Below are 21,020 nucleotides of genomic sequence, written 5' to 3'. Positions count from 1 at the left end.
CATTCCGACCGTGAAGCTTCTTGTGAACGTGAGGACCACCTCCGTTCCGAATATCCGGAGTTTTTCCAGTCCTAGATCTCGGGACGAGATCCTTTCGTAGTGGTGGAGTGTTGTAACTGTTGGGGAACGTAGTAATTTCAAAAAAAATTCCTACGCACACGCAAGATCATGGTGATGCATAGCAACGAGAGGGGAGAGTGTGATCTACGTACCCTTGTAGACCGACAGCGGAAGCGTTAGCACAACGCGGTTGATGTACTCGTACGTCTTCACGGCCCGACCGATCAAGCACCGAAACTACGACACCTCCGAGTTTTAGCACACGTTCAGCTCGATGACGATCCCCGGACCCCGATCTAGCAAAGTGTCGGGGAAGAGTTCCGTCAGCACGATGGCGTGGTCACGATCTTGATGTTCTACCGTCGCAGGGCTTCGCCTAAGCACCACTACAATATTATCGAGGATTATGGTGGAAGGGGGCACCGCACATGGCTAAGAAAACGATCACGTGGATCAACTTGTGTGTTTAGGGGTGCCCCCTTCCCCCATATATAAAGGAGCAAGGGGAGGAGGCCGGTCGGCCCTATAGGCGCGCCAAGGAGGAGTCCTCCTCCTAGTAGGAGTAGGACTCCTACTAGGAGGGGGAAGGAAGTGGGGAAGGAGAAGGAAAGGGGGGCGCCGCGCCCCCTCTCCTAGTCCAATTCGGACCAGGGGGGAGGAGGCGCGCGGCCCAGCCTGGCTGCCCTTCTCTTTCTCCACAAAGGCTCATATGGCCCATTACTTCTCCCAGGGGGTTCAGGTAACCCTCCGGTACTCTGGTTTTCTCCGAAATCACCCGGAACACTTCCGGTGTCCGAATATAGCCTTCAAATATATCAATCTTTATGTCTCGACCATTTTGAGACTCCTCGTTATGTCCGTGATCACATCCGGGACTCCGAACTAACTTCGGTACATCAAAACTCATAAACTCATAATATAACTGTCATCGAAACCTTAAGCGTGCGGACCCTATGGGTTCGAGAACAATGTAGACATGACCGAGACATGTGTCCGGTCAATAACCAATAGCGGAACCTGGATGCTCATATTGGCTCCTACATATTCTACGAAGATCTTTATCGGTCAGACCGCATAACAACATACGTTGTTCCCTTTGTCATCGGTATGTTACTTGCCCGAGATTCGATCGTCGGTATCTCAATACCTAGTTCAATCTCGTTACCGGCAAGTCTCTTTACTCGTCTTGTAATACATCATCTCGCAACTAACTCATTAATTGCAATGCTTGCAAGGCTTATGTGATGTGCATTACCGAGAGGGCCCAGAGATACCTCTCCGACAATCGGAGTGACAAATCCTAATCTCAAAATACGCCAACCCAACATTTACCTTTGGAGACACTTGTAGAGCTCCTTTATAATCACCCAGTTACGTTGTGACGTTTGGTAGCACACAAAGTGTTCCTCCGGCAAACGGGAGTTGCATAATCTCATAGTCATAGGAACATGTATAAGTCATGAAGAAAGCAATAGCAACATACTAAACGATCGGGTGCTAAGCTAATGGAATGGGTCATGTTAATCACATCATTCTCCTAAATATGTGATCCCGTTAATCAAATGACAACACATGTCTATGGTTAGGAAACACAACCTTCTTTGATTAATGAGCTAGTCAAGTAGAGGCATACTAGTGACGTTTGGTTTGTCTATGTATTCACACAAGTATTATGTTTCCGGATAATACAATTCTAGCATGAATAATAAACATTTATCATGATATAAGGAAATAAAATAATAACATTATTCTTGCCTCTAGGGCATATTTCCTTCAGTCTTCCACTTGCACTAGAGTCAATAATCTAGATTACACAGTAATGATTCTAACACCCATGGAGCTTTGGAGCTGATCATGTTTTGCTCGTGGAAGAGGCTTAGTCAACGGGTCTGCAACATTCAGATCCGTATGTATCTTGCAAATCTCTATGTCTCCCACCTGGACTAGATCCCGGATGGAATTGAAGCGTCTCTTGATGTGCTTGGTTCTCTTGTGAAATCTGGATTCCTTTGCCAGGGCAATTGCACCAGTATTGTCACAAAAGATTTTCATTGGACCCGATGCACTAGGTATGACACCTAGATCGGATATGAACTCCTTCATCCAGACTCCTTCGTTTGCTGCTTCCGAAGCAGCTATGTACTCTGCTTCACATGTAGATCCCGCCACAACGCTTTGTTTAGAACTGCACCAACTGACACCTCCACCGTTTAATGTAAACACGTATCCGGTTTGCGATTTAGAATCGTCCGGATCAGTGTCAAAGCTTGAATCAACGTAACCATTTACTATGAGCTCTTTGTCACCTCCATATATGAGAAACATATCCTTAGTCCTTTTCAAGTATTTCAGGATGTTCTTGACCGCTGTCCAGTGATCCACTCCTGGATTACTTTGGTACCTCCCTGTTAGACTTATAGCAAGACACACATCAGGTCTGGTACACAGCATTGCATACATGATAGAGCCTATGGCTGAAGCATAGGGAACATCTTTCATTTTCTCTCTATCTTCTGCGTTGGTCGGGCATTGAGTCTTACTCAATTTCACACCTTGTAACACAGGCAAGAATCCTTTCTTTGCTTGATCCATTTTGAACTTCTTCAAAATTTTGTCAAGGTATGTGCTTTGTGAAATTCCAATTAAGCGTCTTGATCTATCTCTATAGATCTTAATGCCCAATATGCAAGCAGCTTCACCGAGGTCTTTCATTGAAAAACTCTTATTCAAGTATCCCTTTATGCTATTCAGAAATTCTATATCATTTCCGATTAGTAATATGTCATCTACATATAATATCAGAAATGCTACAGAGCTCCCACTCACTTTCTTGTAAATACAGGCTTCTCCAAAAGTCTGTACAAAACCAAATGCTTTGATCACACTATCAAAGCGTTTATTCCAACTCTGAGAAGCTTGCACCAGTCCATAAATGGATCGCTGGATCTTGCATACTTTGTTAGCTCCCTTTGGATCGACAAAACCTTCCGGTTGCATCATATACAACTCTTCTTCCAGAAATCCATTCAGGAATGCAGTTTTGACATCCATCTGCCAAATTTCATAATTATAAAATGCGGCAATTGCTAACATGATTCGGACAGACTTAAGCATCGCTATGGGTGAGAAGGTCTCATCATAGTCAATCCCTTGAACTTGTCGAAAACCTTTTGCGACAAGTCGAGCTTTGTAGACAGTAATATTACCGTCAGCGTCAGTCTTCTTCTTGAAGATCCATTTATTCTCAATTGCTTGCCGATCATTGGGCAAGTCAACCAAAGTCCATACTTTGTTCTCATACATGGATCCCATCTCAGATTTCATGGCTTCAAGCCATTTTGCGGAATCTGGGCTCTCCATCGCTTCTTCATAGTTTGTAGGTTCATCATGATCTAGTAGCATGACTTCCAGAACAGGATTATCGTACCACTCTGGTGCGGATCTTACTCTGGTTGATCTACGAGGTTCAGTAGTATCTTGTTCTGATGTTTCATGATCATCATCATTAGCTTCCTCACTGATTGGTGTAGGTGTCACAGAAACTGGTTTCTGTGATGTACTACTTTCCAATAAGGGAGCAGGTACAGTTACCTCATCAAGTTCTACTTTCCTCCCACTCACTTCTTTCGAGAGAAACTCCTTCTCTAGAAAGTTTCCGGATTTAGCAACAAAAATCTTGCCTTCAGATCTGTGATAGAAGGTGTATCCAATAGTTTCCTTTGGATATCCTATGAAGACACATTTCTCCGATTTGGGTTCGAGCTTATCAGGTTGAGCTTTTTCACATAAGCATCGCAGCCCCAAACTTTCAGAAATGACAACTTTGGTTTCTTGCTAAACCACAGTTCATAAGGCGTCGTCTCAACGGATTTTGATGGTGCCCTATTTAACGTGAATGCAGCTGTCTCTAGAGCATATCCCCAAAACGATAGCGATAAATCAGTAAGAGACATCATAGATCGCACCATATCTAGTAAAGTATGATTACGATGTTCGGACACACCATTACGCTGTGGTGTTCCGGGTGGCGTGAGTTGCGAAACTATTCCACATTGTTTCAAATATACACCAAACTCGTAACTCAAATATTCTCCTCCACGATCAGATCGTAGGAATTTTATTTTCTTGTTACGATGATTTTCAACTTCACTCTAAAATACTTTGAACTTTTCAAATGTTTCAGACTTATGTTTCATTAAGTAGATATACCCATATCTGCTTAAGTCATCTGTGAAGGTGAGAAAATAACAATATCCGCCACGAGCCTCAACATTCATCGGACCACATACATCTGTATGTATGATTTCCAACAAATCTGTTGCTCTCTCCATAGTACCGGAGAACGGTGTTTTCGTCATCTTACCCATAAGGCACGGTTCGCAAGTACCAAGTGATTCATAATCAAGTGCTTCCAAAAGTCCATCAGTATGGAGTTTCTTCATGCGCTTTACACCGATATGACCCAAACGGCAGTGCCACAAATAAGTTGCACTATCATTATCAACTCTGCATCTTTTGGCTTCAACATTATGAATATGTGTGTCACTACTATCGAGATTTAAAAAGAATAGACCACTCTTTAAGGGTGCATGACCATAAAAGATATTACTCATAAAAATAGAACAACCATTATTCTCTGATTTAAATGAATAACCGTCTCGCATCAAACAAGATCCAGATATAATGTTCATGCTTAACGCTGGCACCAAATAACAATTATTTAGGTCTAATACTAATCCCGAAGGTAGATGTAGAGGTAGCGTGCCGACCGCGATCACATCGACTTTGGAACCATTTCCCACGCGCATTGTCACCTCGTCCTTAGCCAATCTTCGCTTAATCCGTAGTCCCTGTTTCTAGTTGCAAATGTTAGCAACAGAACCAGTATCAAATACCCAGGTGCTACTGCGAGCATTAGTAAGGTACACATCAATAACATGTATATCACATATACCTTTGTTCACCTTGCCATCCTTCTTATCCGCCAAATACTTGGGGCAGTTCCGCTTCCAGTGACCAGTCTGCTTGCAGTAGAAGCACTCAGTTTCAGGCTTAGGTCCAGGTTTGGTTTTCTTTTCTTGAGTAGCAACTTGCTTGATGTTCTTTTTGAAGTTCCCCTTCTTCTTTCCTTTGCCCTTTTTCTTGAAACTAGTGGTCTTATTGACCATCAACACTTGATGCTCCTTCTTGATTTCTACCTCTGCAGCTTTCAGCATTGCGAAGAGCTCGGGAATAGTCTTATTCATCCCTTGCATATTATAGTTCATCACGAAGCTCTTGTAGCTTGGTGGCAGTGATTGGAGAATTCTGTCAATGACGCAATCATCTGGAAGATTAACTCCCAATTGAATCAAGTGATTATTATACCCAGACATTTTGAGTATATGCTCACTGATAGAACTGTTCTCCTCCATCTTGCAGCTATAGAACTTATTGGAGACTTCATATCTCTCAATCCGAGCATTTGCTTGAAATATTAACTTCAACTCCTGGAACATCTCATATGCTCCATGACGTTCAAAGCGTCGTTGAAGTCCCGATTCTAAGCCGTAAAGCATGGCACACTGAACTATCGAGTAGTCATCAGCTTTGCTCTGCCAGACGTTCATAACATCTGGTGTTGCTCCAGCAGCAGGCCTGGCACCCAGCGGTGCTTCCAGGACGTAATTCTTCTGTGCAGCAATGAGGATAATCCTCAAGTTACGGACTCAGTCCGTGTAATTGCTACCATCATCTTTCAACTTTGCTTTCTCAAGGAACGCACTAAAATTCAACGGAACAACAGCACAGGCCATCTATCTACAATCAAACATAAACAAGCAAGATACTATCAGGTACTAAGTTCATGATAAATTTAGGTTCAATTAATCATATTACTAAAGAACTCCCACTTAGATAGACATCCCTCTAATCCTCTAAGTGATTACGATCATATCTACTATATGATTCACGCTCAACCTTTCGGTCTCAGTGTTCCGAGGCCATATTTGCATATGCTAGGCTCTTCAAGTTTAACCTGAATATTCTGTGTGTGCAAAACTGGCTTGCACCCGTTGTAGATGGACATAGAGCTTATCACACCCGATCATCACGTGGTGTCTAGGCACGACGAACTTTGGCAACGGTGCATACTCAAAGAGAACACTTTTATCTTGAAATTTAGTGAGAGATCATCTTATAATGCTACATCAATCAAAGAAAGATAAGATGCATAAAAGATAAACATCACATGCAATCAATATAAGTGATATGATATGGCCATCATCATCTTGTGCTTGTGATCTCCATCTCCGAAGCACCGTCATGATCACCATTGTCACCGGTGCGACACCTTGATCTCCATCGTAGCATCGTTGTCATCTCGCCAATCTTATGCTTCCACGACTATCGATGCCGCTTAGTGATAAAGTAAAGCATTACAAGGCAATTGCATTGCATACAATAAAGCGACAACCATATGGCTCCTGCCAGTTGCCGATAACTCGGTTAAAAAACATGATCATCTCATACAATAAAATTGAGCATCATGTCTTGACCATATCACATCACAACATGCCCTACAAAAACAAGTTAGACGTCCTCTACTTTGTTGTTGCAAGTTTTATGTGGCTGCTACGGGCTTAGCAAGAACCGTTCTTACCTACGCATCAAAACCACATCGATAGTTTATCAAGTTGGTGCTATTTTAACCTTCGCAAAGACCGGGTGTAGCCACACTCGGTTCAACTAAAGTTGGAGAAACTGACACCCGCCAGCCACCTATGTGCAAAGCATGTCGGTAGAACCAGTCTCGCGTAAGCGTACGCGTAATGTCGGTCCGGGCCGCTTCATCCAACAATACCGCCGAACCAAAGTATGACATGCTGGTAAGCAGTATGACTTATATCGCCCACAACTCACTTGTGTTCTACTCGTGTATATAACATCAACGCATAAAACCAGGCTCGGATGCAACTATTGGGGAACGTAGTAATTTCAAAAAAATTCCTACGCACATGCAAGATCATGGTGATGCATAGCAAAAAGAGGAGAGAGTGTTGTCCACGTACCCTCTTACACCGAAAGCGGAAGCGTTAGCACAACGCGGTTGATGTAGTCCGTACGTCTTCACGATCCGACCGATCAAGTACCGAACGTTACGCACCCTCCGAGTTCAGCACACGGTTCAACCCGATGACGTCCCTCGAACTCAGATCCAGCCGAGTGGTTGAGGGAGAGTTCGTCAAGCACGACGGCGTGGTGACGATGTTGAATGTTCTACCGACGCAGGGGCTTCGCCTAAGCACTGCTACAGTATTATCGAGGGGACTATGGTGGAGGGGGGCACCGCACACGGCTAAGAGATCAATGATCAATTGTTGTGTCTCTAGGGTGCCCCTACCCCTGTATATAAAGGAGCAAGGGGGGTGTGGCCGGCCATAGGAGGAGGCACGCAGGAGGAGTCCTACTCCTACCGGGAGTAGGACTCCCCTCCTTTTTCCTAGTTGGATTAGGACTTGGGGGAAGGGAGTGGAGGAGAAGGAAGGAAGGAGGGCGCCCCCCTCTCCTTGTCCTATTCGGACTAGGGGGAGGGGCGTGCGTCCAGCCCTTGCCTCCTCTCCTCTCTTCTACCTAGGCCCACTAAGGCCCATTTGATTCCCGGGGGGTTCCGGTAACCTCCCGGTACTCCGGTAAAATCCCTGATTTCACCCGGAACACTTCCGATATCCAAACATAGGCTTCCAATATATCAATCTTCATGTCTCGACCATTTCGAGACTCCTCGTCATGTCCGTGATCACATCCGGGACTCCGAACAACCTCGGTACATCAAAACATATAAACTCATAATGATAACTGTCATCGTAACGTAAGCGTGCGGACCCTACGGTTCGAGAACTATGTAGACATGACCGAGACATGTCCTCCGGTCAAATAACCAATAGCGGAACCTGGATGCTCATATTGGCTCCCTACAATATTCTAACGAAGATCTTTATCGGTCAGAACCGCCATAAAACAACATACGTTGTTCCTTTGTCATCGGTATGTTACCTTGCCCGAGATTTCGATCGTCGGTATCTCAAATACCTAGTTCAATCTCCGTTACCCGGCAAGTCTCTTTACTCGTTCGTAATACATCATCTGCACGCAACTAACTCATTAGTTGCAATGCTTGCAAGGCTTAAGTGATGTGCATTACCGAGAGGGCCCAAAGATACCTCTCCGACAATCGGAGTGACAAATCCTAATCTCGAAATACGCCAACCCAACAAGTACCTTCGGAGCCACCTATAGAGCACCTTATAATCACCCAGTATGTTGTGACGTTTGTAGCAACACAAAGTGTTCCTGCCGTAACGGGAGTTGCATAAATCTCATAGTCCATAGGAACATGTATAAGTCATGAAGAAAGCAATAGCAACATACTAAATGATCGTGTGCTAAGCTAACGGAATGGGTCATGTCAATCACATCATTCTCCTAATGATGTGATCCCATTAATCAAATGACAACTCATGTTTATGGTTAGGAAACTTAACCATCTTTGATCAACGAGCTAGTCAAGTAGAGGCATACTAGTGACATTCTGTTTGTCTATGTATTCACACATGTATTATGTTTCCGGTTAGTACAATTTTAGCATGAATAATAAACATTTATCATGATATAAGGAAATAAATAATAACTTTATTATTGCCTCTAGGGCATATTTCCTTCAGTAACACCCCATATGTAACATGCCATATTTGTATTCCAACTCTTGCCATTTCCGGCACTAAGTTATGATATTTCCTCGTTGTCGGGTTTTGTCTTCGTGTTGCTTTTGTCTTTGTCATGCATCTCATATCATGTCATCATGTGCATCGCATTTGCATACGTGTTCGTCTCATGCATCCGAGCATTTTCCCCATTGTCCGTTTTGCATTCCGGCGCTCCTATGTCCTCCGGTGTCCCCTTTTACCTCTTTTTGTGTGCGGGTGTTAAACGTTCTCGGATTGGACCGAGACTTGCCAAGCGCCCTTGGTTTACTACCGGTAGACCGCCTGTCAAGTTTCGTGCCATTTGGACTTCGTTTGATACTCCAACGGTTAACCAAGGAACCGAGAAGGCCTCGTGTGTGTTGCAGCCCAACACCTCTCCAAAGTGGCCCAAAACCCACCTAAACCCCCTCCATCCTCTCGGTCGTTCGATCATGATCGCGTGGCCGCAAACCGTGCTCAATTTGGAGCTTCCTAGCTCCCTCTACCTATAAAAAGGTCCTCCCATTCCAAATCCCGGATCATTTCCACCCTAACCCTAGTCCCCCTCTTCCACCGCACGCCGGACACGTCCGCCGCCGTCGCCTCCAGCCAACCCGCGTGCGCCACGTCACCACCACCGACCCGCCGCCGCCGAGGCCCGCGGGGCCCAGATCCGGCCCCTGCGGCCCGAAACTTCTCCGCCTCCCGCGCCCGCTTCCTCCTCTCCGCCCGGCGCCGCCCCTCCACCGCGCCGCCGCGCTCTTCCCTCGCCGGCCTCCGCGCCTCCCCGATGCCGGCGACCGCCGCCGCCCTGAGGCCGCCGCGCCCCGCCGCCCGGCCGCACCACCGCCACTCTCGCCGTCCCTCGCCGCCTCGCGCCGCCCTAGAGACCTCGTCGACCGGATCCGACCAAGTCCGACCACCGCGACCCCTACTCCGGCGAGAGGCTCCGGTCATCCTCGAAGAACATGCACGAACCCTAGATCTGGATCTAGCCGTTTGACTTTTACCCCCCCCCCCTGTTTCAGTATTTTATGCATTTGGGGTTGTCTTTATTTTGGTTCGTAGTCAGACCTTGATTATATGTGGATGAATGTAATGTTATTTATGCTTTGTGTGATGTGGCGATTGTAAGCCAACTATGTATTTTCTTTCCTTATTCAGTACATGGGTTGTGTGAAGATTACCCCACTTGCGACATTGCTTACAATGCGGTTATGCCTCTAAGTCGTGCTTCGACACGTGGGAGATATAGCCGCATCATGGGCGTTACAGTCCAGTACTGGCTCACAAATTGAGCTCAATAAAGAAAAGATAATAAAAGATGCCATAGCTAGCGAAAAAACAAGCTACAATGACTAAACACCTAGCATATTATTAGCTCGCCATCTAAATTAGTCGAAGATAACCCATGCTACCGTCTCTCAATGATTGCACCCAGTAACCAAAAGCTCCCTTGAGTCCGCAGTGCGGATTCAAGCAGTGGCTCTATAGATAACCTGCAAAAGGTTGATAAAGTTTTTTCTCGTTAAAGATCATATTATTTCTGCAGTTTCATATAGCCCAAAATACTATAATATCGCTGTCCGAATATGTCCCGCAATATTTGAATCCACTCCATTTAGCCACGTCCTAAATAACGCGTTAATACTATTGGAGGATTAATGTTGAAGGTTATATGTAAGGTACGCCATAGAAGTTTGGCTAATGGACAATCGAGAAAAATGTGTTGTACAGTTTCATCCTGGTCGCAAAAACAACATTGAAAACTGCCTACACATCTTCGCTTTACCAAGTTATCCTTGGTTAAGATCACTCCCTTGTGGACAACCCACATGAAGATTTTAATTCTAAGCGGAACTTTAATCTTCCAGATATGAAGTGATCTCGGGATTGACCCGGAGTCAATTAGGTCCAAGTACAAAGATTTCACCGAGAAACTACCATTCATAGATAACTTCTAGTGAGTGGCATATGACTGGTCAAAAAGTTGAACATCCATCAACCTACAGACCAAGTCTAGCCACGAGTTCCAACATTCCCCAACTAGAGACCTCCTAAATTGGATATTAAGAAGGACTGATTGTAATACTATAGTGACATATGCTTCCTTACGTTGTACAATATTATACAGAGTAAGATATTGTAAGGCTAAAGGTGTCTCTCAAACCATGCATCTTCCCATAATCTAGTCGTGTTACTATTACCAATGATAAATTTCACTCTCTGAAAAAAGGTTTCTTTAATCCTCCTTTACCCCTTCCAAAACGGCGAGTCATTAGGTCTAGCGGTAACCTTATTACGCAAAAAATTTACCCATGTACCCTCGGTCTCAACAGATAATCTGAATAGCCATTTGCTAAGAAGGCATCTATTAACTTCTAAGTTCTCGATCCCTAACCCACCTTGGTCTTTGGATCTGCAAATTATATGCCATCTGGCCAATCTGTATTTTGTCTTAACCTCATCATATTGCCAAAAGAAGCGAGATCGATAAGACTCTAATCTTTTCCGTACCCCTGCCGGTACTTCAAAGAAGGATAGAAGGAGCATTAGCAAACTAGTCAGAACTAGGTTTATCAGCACAAGCCAACCCCCATAAGACATAAACTTGCCCTTCCAGCAGCTTAGCCTTTTTCCAATCAATTTCAATGCACTTCCACTCCTTATTCGATAATTTGCTATGGTGAATTGGAATCCCTAGATAACTAAACGGTTGGGAACCCATTTCGCAACCCAAAAATTGTCTGTATGCATCGTGTTCCTCTTTGGCTCTCCCAAAATAGAATAGTCCGCTCTTGTTAAAGTTAATTTTGGGTCCCGACAATTCTTCAAATAAACAAAGCACTAGCTTCATATTTCTAGCTTTTACGAGATCATGTTCCATGAAATAATTATGCCATCTGCGTATTGTAGTATGGACACTCCCCCATCCATAAGATGTGGAACTAGTCCTCCTACTTGGCCATTCTCTTTAGTTCGACTGATAAGAACTGCCAACATATCCGCTATTATGTTGAACAAAACAGGATACATCGGGTCTCCCTGTCTTAAGCCGTTTTGCGTCTGGAAATAATGGCATGTGTCATCATTCACCTTAATCCCAACACCACCTTTCTGAATAAAGGATTCCGCATGTTTCCTCCAGGCTTCATTGAACCCCTTCATGCATAAGGCTTGTTGGAGAAAGGGACATTTGACCTTATCATACACTTTCTCGAAATGCACTTTGAATATAACCCCGTCCAGTTTCTTCGAATGGATTTCGTGAAGAGTTTCATGTAAGACAACAACCCCTTCTAGGATGTGTCTCCCTGACATGAAAGCCGTCTGGGTTGTTTGCACCACCAAATGGGCAATCCTTGTCAACCTATTCGTGCCAACCTTGGTAAAGATTTTGAAGCTCACATTGAGTAGACATATCGGCCTTAACTACTCAATGCGCACAACCTCCTCCTTCTTTGGCAACAACATTATTGTTCCAAAGTTTAGGTGAATAAGTTGTAAATGTCCGTTGAACAACTCATGGAACATAAGCATAAGATATCCCCTTAATGATATGCCAACATTCCTTGTAAAACTCTGCTAGGAACCTATCAGGTCCAGGAGACTTATTCTGTTTCATTTTTGTTACCGTGTCAAACACCTCTTTCTCAGTGAATGGAGCAGACAAAACTTTGTTTTCGTCTGTGTTGAGCAGAGGTATGTCCCCAACTGCACGTTCATCAAGTGACACAAAAACTATCTTCGAGGGCCCCAAAAAGTTTCTTATAATAATTGGAGATGTACAACTTTAGGTTCTCATGCCCTACAATTGTACCCTCGTCCTATTCAAGCTGGATTATTTTCTTCTTTCTATGTTTCCCATTTGCTATCATGTGGAAGAACTGGGTGTTGCCATCACCTTGGATGACCTTTGTCACCTTAGCTCGGAGAGCCCATTTCATCTCTTCCTCTTTAAGAAGAGCACACAACTTCTACTCAACCTCATTGTTAACAGTCTGATCCGACACATTAAAAACGTTAGACTCGGCTTTCAGATCTAACTCATTTATAACTTGTGTAAGTCTCTCTTTTTCCACTTTGTATATCCCAGTCTGATATTTGGCACAGCCCCTCAAGAACTGGCGCAAGTGTCGAATTTTATTTTGCCATCTATCACCACTAGAACCCACCTCACTCCTTGGCCCATTCTCTAGCAATGAGATCCATGAAGCCTTCCCTCTCGAACCATCCTAATTCAAAAGAGAAAATGTTTTTGTTTCCCACATGGGTCGCTTCACCCGTGTCGACCAACAACAGTGTATGATCAGAGATTGCTCTTTGAAGCGCATGTACCGTTACCAAAGGAAACTTTTATTCCCACTCTATATTGGTGAGCACCCGGTCCAACTTCTCACATGTTGGAACCGGTAATGTGTTCGCCCACGTAAACTGTCTACCAGTAAGAGCATCTCCAGCCGTTGGCCCCCCAAGGGGCGCCTAAAATCGCCCCTGGGGGTGAGCCGGCGCAAAAAATCGGCCTGGGGCCAAGTTGGTCCCAGCCGCCGGCCCCAGGGCCATCCCAGGCGCGTTCAAAAAAATTAAAAAATATAGCAAAGTTCAAAGTTCGGCGAAGTTCGGCATATATTACATTTAAAAAGCGGGTTTTTATTACATAATATATATAATTAAAAAAAGAACTGGCTAAAAGCGGAGTAGTCGCCGTCGTCGTCCGGCTTCTCCTCCTTGACAAGGCCGTCCCTGTTGGACCCCTGACCGGCGTCGCCTATGCGGGCTGGTGCGGCGGCGCGGCGTCGTCGTCGTCGCTGTCCTCGATGACGATGATTCCTCCTTCGTCGCGGCCCCGGCCGCGCTGCGCGAATCGCCGCAGGGCGGCGCACTGGCGCTCCCTCGACATCTTCAAGGAGTCCGCGCGCGCCCATTCTAGGGCCGCGTCGTCGTCGAGCTCGACGTCGCCGCCGTGCTCCGTCTTCACCGCGGGGAGGCCCGGCTCCGTCTTCACCAGCGCCAGGCCCGGCTTCGTCTTGGGCTTGACGAAGCGCGGAGGAGCCGACGAGGGGGCGCGTCGGCCACCCTCATTGATGATGATGCTGGCGCTGCGAGTGCGCCGGCCGAGCGGCGTCTCCACCGCGGGCTCGGCCTTGACGCTGAGCAGCGCCGGAGCGTCGGACAAGTGTGAGGAAGAGCGGGAGGAGGAAGAAGAGGAGGCGCCGAACCTCCTAGGCAACCATTGCCCGTCGCGTCGGCGGTGAGCCGTGGCCGTGGCGGCCACCCTCGCCGGGGGTATGCCAACGGCGGGTCGTTGCCGCCCTCGAGGTACGTCAGAACGCCCTCGAGGGTGCGGCCGGGGACACCCCACCACAGGTGGCGTCCCTCGCTATTCTTCGGTTCGCCCACCACCGGCGCACCGTTGATGGACGCCATCCTCTGCTGCTGCCGGTGCTGGAAGTACGTCGTCCACGCCGCTATGTTGTCGGCAACGTACTCGGGAAGGGCGAGCTGGGCGTCGGTGAGGGAGGCGCACACGACGTCGACCTCGTCGGCGAAGTAGCCCGGTTTCACCACGGCGTCGGGCAACGGGAGAATGGGCACTCCCCCGTTGCTGAGTCTCCACCCCGTTGGCCCGGCGCGCATGTCCGACGGCGCCGGGATGTTCGCCTGGAATAGGAGCCAAGACTCCTGTTCGCGGAGCGAGCGGCGACTGAAGCCGTTGGCCGCGGCCTCATCTCCGAGGAATCGCTCGGCCATCGGGAGAGGGAGGGAGGAGAGGGAGGACTCGGCGGCGGCGCTCGGGAGAGGTAGACGGCGGGCTAGGGCTGGTGTGGCTAGTGTGGCCAGAGGCGAGGGAGGCCACCGGCTTATACAGCGGCGTCGCCCCGTGTGTACGCGTGCGAGGGAGGGGAGGCGTCGGCGCGCCCCCCGTGAGGAATCAATGGTAAGGCTAGCCGGCGGCAGCCTTGCCATTGATTCCCCGCGGGAAACCGAGGCGTTCGGGGATGAAGACACACGGTGTCGCTGACGCCGCGGGCCCGCGGCTCTTTCGCGCCAAAACCGCTCGCCCCGGCGCCCCCGAACGTCCCCCAGCGCGCCGGGTTCGGCCTGGGTCCGCCGGCGCTAAATTCGGGCCAGGCCGGCGAAAATCGGGCTCCTGGGGCGCGACTGGGCCGATTTTTCTGCGCCGGCGCGAAAAAACCACCTGGGGAGGCCTTTCTGGGAGCGCGGCTGGAGATGCTCTAAGGTCAATCTCCCTCAAATCGAGACTCTCAATGATCATATTAAACATGAATGACCATCTTCCATCGAAGCTGTCATTATTTTCTCTTCGCGTTTTCTAATTGTGTTAAAATCTTCCCCCACAAGAATACGCAACCTTTCATCCCCATAGATTCTCACCAGGTCTGCAAGAAAATCATATTTAAATTCAGGTTGAGCTGCGCCATATACCGCTACCAAAGCCCATCTGAATCCATCAATTTTTGACCTCACACGAAATTTGACGGCAAAATCTCCATATACCACATTTACTACTTCTAATGTTTCGCACTTAACCCCAAGTAGTATCCCTCTAGATCGAGCCCTTCGGGGCAATGCAGTCGGTGTTCTAGACCCCACAAGAGCTATATCTACAGAAACTAAAATAAATGGTGTATACAATGTTCATGAATTTCACTTTATTAGTTCTGATACATAGGTCCGGAGATAAGATTGGCAAACCTAACTTTGTAGAGTGACCAATTCAAAATGGCTATAAGAAAAGGCCATTGTTACTATCTCTTTTTTTTTGAGAAACCTCATGCGAGGGCAGGGGTTCCTGCATTTCATAAAGAAGAAAAGAGTTAGTCCGGTTTATAAGGAAAACCGGATCCAAAAACTAACATTTTTGGTTAATGGGGGAAAATTGAATGAAACCCCAAAGAGGAAAAAAAAGAAAAAAAGAAAAAAAAAGTAAGAAAAGACACTAGAGGTTGGGGATAGGGACAAGACAAATGCAGCATCAAGGGTGATCGTCAGAGCAAAACACCAGAGCGCCTAGGCCCAAAGAACTTAGGCATACAAATTGCCTATAAGAAACACCCATTGTCACTATCGACACTAGATTTCAGTAGTCGTTCTACATTTTACTGTTTATTATGGGTGCAATGCATTATGCACCAAGGTTTAGCAAGAAATTTTCCGACAATATATGTGAGCATAACAACAGTAGTTTGACGTGGTTAGGCAATATAATTTGTTGGTCCATGACAAATGCATGTGTGTTTCCCTCGCAAAAAAGAAAAATGCATGCATGCTCTGTGTTAAGCTAGTTTTCCATGATTTATCAGAGCGTTGCGGTATCGAGAGTACCGCGTGCACGCAAGGACACAGGAGCACCGGATGCGCTAGCTCTCGCAGGGACCTTATCTCATGTTGATTGTTCTAGAACAACGACCACCATCCCTCTTGAAGAAAAACACATCGTATCGTACGGCACGCCGAGAACGCCAACGCTTTTGCATCTCGAGGCAGTATATAGCTAGCGCACGTACTCACACTCTGTACGCACCTTCGTTCTAGCTAGAGCCGGGCAGCTTCCCTCCCTCCCAAACCTCGATCGAGATCAGCCGGCCGGCCGGCCACCTCGGTCATGGAGGTGGAAGCAACAGGCCCGCGCCGCGCGCAGCAGCAACCATGCAAGAACGGCAGCGCCAAGCAGCTCCCCAGCGACGCCGCTAAACCGCTCCGCCTCAACCCCCTCCTCGTCATCAACTTCCTCCTCATGGTCGTCGGCTCGGCGTTCGGCCCGCTCCTCCTCCGCGCCTACTTCCTCCACGGCGGGACCCGTAAGTGGCTCTCCAGCCTGCTCCAGACCGCCGGGTGGCCGCTCCTGCTCGCGCCGCTCAGCGCCTCCTTCCTCTCCCGTCGCCGGAGTCACAAAGACCGCGGCTCTGTCGCGCCGCTCTTCCTCATGTCGCCCCGCCTCCTGGCCGCGACCGTCGCCGTCGGCTTCATGACCGGCCTCGACGACCTCCTCTACGCCTACGGGCTGGCCTACCTCCCGGTGTCCACCTCCTCCATCCTCATCTCCACGCAGCTGGCCTTCACGGCCGCCTTCGCGCTGCTGCTCGTGCGCCAGCGGTTCACGGCCTTCTCCGTGAACGCCGTGGTGCTGCTCAGCGTCGGCGCCGCCATGCTGGGGATGAACGCCGGAGGTGACCGCCCCGCGGGGGTGACGCGGGCGCAGTACTCCGCCGGGTTCGGCATGACGCTGGGCGCCGCGGCGCTCTACGGCCTCATGCTGCCCGTCATGGAGCTCAGCCAAGCGAAGCACGCGGCGAGGACCGGCGCGGCCGTCACGTACACCCTCGTCATGGAGATGCAGATCGTCATCGGGTTCACCGCCACGGCCTTCAGTGCGGTCGGGATGCTTGTGAACAACGATTTCCACGTAAGTTTTTCAGCCCGCAGCTGTTTTTCTCCTGCTGTTGTTAACTTGTTATAGTCGCACGTAAACTTTCTTGTACTGCTGCTACAGTAGAACTTGGACTGCCGGCTCACAGCAGAAGCGCATAAGATCATCTACGGTCGTGGACAGCAAATCCGATCTCTCAAATCGTCCGCGGACGTGCTCGGACGGACTCGTCTGTGACCGATCAAGCCTCAGATTTGCTCATTTGTATCCGGATACCTCATACTCTAACCTTAAATCTATACAAAATCATGCAAACGATGAAATCCGCGTATTACGTAGATCAATAACCTATACTACCCTAACCGTCGTCAAAGATGTCCACTATCTCCGCGCCTGGCTCCGGGTATATGGCCGGCAGCAGCAGCTCCGGCTCCTCCACGCCGGCCTCCGCATCCATCTTCCCTTCGACCTCATCGAAGAGCGTGTCAGTTGCTGCGTGTTTCTGCCGGATGAACATGTGTATAGGGAAAGCTATGCGTACAACCTAGGGGGCAAAGATAGTTCAAAATCCATCTAACAGCAATTAACTCTACTAAGATCAGTAAATAACAATCGCATTTTCGAACTGTTCACGACAACGTTATCATTTCTGGTAGGAACAGCAAAGCATGAACAGAACGAACGGAGTTCCTTCATGTCATCATCCAAGTGATGCAATTGTAAGACTACTAGGTAAAAAGCAGAGACGAAAAATTACACAGATATGGTAAACTATTTTGGCCCACTAAGAAACGTAGATCTTCGTTGATCGAAAGTTTAGCGCTTTCCCAAAGGAGCACGTTTCTGAAAGATAGGACACTACTCTACGTACCAATATTCTCATAGCGCCAATAAAATCCGCGACTGCAAGAAAGTGCCTAGAAACGACCGCAGAAACCATAAATGCCAGTGATGTAGATTTGAACCTTGCCGTGGCAACTTGCGCGACGTGTACTAGACTGTACGTACGTATATCTATGCTCATCCGGCAAAATCCAATCATTGGACAACTAGTCCATACTTATTACGTCTTTCTCGGATGGGAAAACGCTAGCCGTGTAGATGATGTCGTGATTGGGAAATACGAGAGCGCCTTTGCGTGTAGTAGCTTTGCATAGCATAGAGCGATGAGTTTTTGGCGTCGAAAAGTACGGGACGTATGCATGTACAGGGGAAAGCTACGCGTACAACCAAGCGGGGAAAGATGGTGTATTTGCTTTCTTGCAAAGAACTTGGTTTTTGCAAGTTTACGGACCTATGCGTGTCGATTTTTTCATGGACCTAACCTTAGTTACTTGATAGTACTTCACAATTCACATAGTTCATCAGCATGTGGTGCGAGTTATTCTTTTCAATTTACTTTTTGGTTTTACTAAGTCTTAGCCGACTGTTTTTTCTTACGTTTCAATCGACACCGAGCACCATTGATTTGATTTTGTGGCATGTACAAAGTTGTGCATCCTTCAGGCTCTAGGAATAAACATTGCATACATTTTTGTTCTGGATGTACAAAGTATTACACACTGGACATTTTTTAGACCAACAAATTCATAAGATAGACTAAGACTTGAAATCTTAGCCGACTGTGACTTAGATTTTTTTTTCTCTCGGAGGAGATAGAAGTTCAAGTATATCATGTACTTCATTACAAAAGATTGATGATTTTCAATGAAGATATATAATTTTAACGCGCGAATCATATGCAGGCTATCCCAAGAGAAGCCCGGGAGTTCGGGCTCGGCCAGATTGGCTACTACCTACTGCTGGCCGCCTCGGCCATTGTGTACCAGTTCTTCTTCCTCGGCACCATTGGTGCCATCTTCTATGGCTCAGCGCTGCTCGCCGGTGTCATCATGACCGTGCTCATCCCAGTGACTGAGGTGCTTGCTGTCCTATTCTTCCATGAGCCATTCAACGGTACCAAAGGTGTCGCCCTCGCGCTATCCCTCTGGGGCTTCGTCTCCTACTTATATGGAGAGATCCGAGCCAAGGCGCAACACTCTGACAAACCATTGAATACGGAGCATTTGGACCCTTAGATGATCATACATGCATGTATTCAATATGATATTCCTATATTGAACTACGAATTACTTTGTTGCCAAAAAACTGATATCTGGTAAAATATTATTGTATAGGCCTATATGTTTGCTTGATGTGATTTCTAAATGGATCACTAAGGTAGTAAATAATAGAACTATTAGTCCGGCACATAAAGTGGTTGCTCCAGTTCAAACGACCTTTATTAAAGGCAGATATATCTAGATGGTGGGATCTTCATGAGTCTTTGCATGAGATCAGTACGAGAAAGGATAGTGATTTACTCTTTATGGTAGATCTTGAAAAATCTTATGATAAGATCAAATCGATTTTTGTGTTTTTTCTGTTGATGAATGGTTCCCCGGTGCAGCATGTGAATTGGATATTTGGATTAGACAAATAGTACAGGGGGGAATTGTAGTTGTCATGGTCAATGGACACTTATATATGTCCATATTTTAAATCACGGAAGGGGTTGCGCCAAGGGGTCTAAAAGTGCATCTTCAACCCCCAGGTGGATTTTGGTCGTTAATGTAACATATATCTCACGGGATTGATGATTTATAAAGTCCATTTGATATTAGGTCCCAAAAGATGCAACAAGGGAAATGGTTGGTGATCCCTACTTTAAAACGGACAAGTGTTGACAAGACTCAAGGCTTAGCTTTTACATTTTAGTGATCCAAGATCACGTTGAGTTCGTAGAAGTCCCAATACTATCAAAAGGTGATCGAGGTTGCTAAGTTGAGTTTCTTTCTCATATGTGCTTAGAGATCAAACTTGAAAGAATAAAAAAGACTCCCATTTTTTCTGCTATATCTCTCTGACTTCACAGTTCACACTACTCAGAGCCTCTGATCCACTTCTATGTGGAATCTAGGGATAGTCATTGCTCAACCTAAATCACTCGGAGCCTCCATGTCATCGGTACTTGGATTGTCTGGTGCACTTGTTTGCTCTTCTTGGCTTGACTGGATTCGCCAAACCATCCTTCATCGAAAATTCTGAATAATAGCTTAAGTGTGCACAGATGTGTTGTAGGTCACTCGAAGCCTGCAAATGATTATTGGGTCGGACCCTCCGAGCTACTTCGAGTAACCTCCTTTAGTTTTGCTCGGAGCTTCCGAGCCAATCATTCGTAGAGCCGAACTGCGCAAAATGGTGTTTAAATGTCACATGGTCCAACCTATATATACCCCGCCCTTTCCCACCAGTTTACTCGAAGCTTCCATTCAAATCAATTTTTCTATGAGAGAATTGTCTAGTGCTAAGTTCAAGGCTCTTTCTACTTCAAATTTCAAGCCAATCATTTGATATTTAATCTCTCTCCTTGCTCATCACCCCAACCCCTTCGGTCCAAATATCCATCTTGAGAGTGACCCAGACGAATTGTCTTTTGAAGCACAAGAGCATGGAATTCCACACCAAGCAAGCTCATCTTGTTAATTTTGAACGGTGTGCGCATACTAGATCGGCTAGGTGTGTGAAGGAGCCAAGAAGTTCGTACTTTCCACCATAGATCGCCTACTTCGGGAAAATCTACCCCCGAGTGAGGTTAGACTTTCGTGGTTGTAAGCAATGGTGGAACAGGTTGGTTGCTCCTTCATGGATTCCATGTTGACCTCGCAACCGGGATCTCTGTGATCCTAAAATATCTGTAATTCGAAGCCTCCATCAATATTGAGTTGGATAGACGAACCACAGGAAAAATCTTCTATCAAGCCTCCACTTGCTTGCTTTTCCCTAACGATTGATACGTCTTCAAC

General features: G+C 46.8%; 1 protein-coding gene across 1 annotated transcript; it reads left to right on the top strand.

The window, feature by feature from the left end:
* Positions 1 to 16,341: 16,341 nt before the first annotated feature.
* Positions 16,342 to 19,420, top strand: LOC125556199 (purine permease 3-like). Its single transcript, XM_048718981.1, has 2 exons — positions 16,342 to 17,211; positions 18,921 to 19,420. Exons 1-2 carry the CDS (start codon positions 16,411 to 16,413, stop codon positions 19,251 to 19,253), a joined length of 1,134 nt encoding a protein of 377 aa, XP_048574938.1. The 5' UTR covers positions 16,342 to 16,410; the 3' UTR covers positions 19,254 to 19,420.
* The last annotated feature ends 1,600 nt before the right edge of the window (positions 19,421 to 21,020 follow it).

This window comes from Triticum urartu, chromosome 5, assembly GCF_003073215.2.
Source record: "Triticum urartu cultivar G1812 chromosome 5, Tu2.1, whole genome shotgun sequence".
Classification (NCBI taxonomy): Eukaryota; Viridiplantae; Streptophyta; class Magnoliopsida; order Poales; family Poaceae; genus Triticum; species Triticum urartu.
This window is presented reverse-complemented; position numbering and strand designations above follow the sequence as displayed.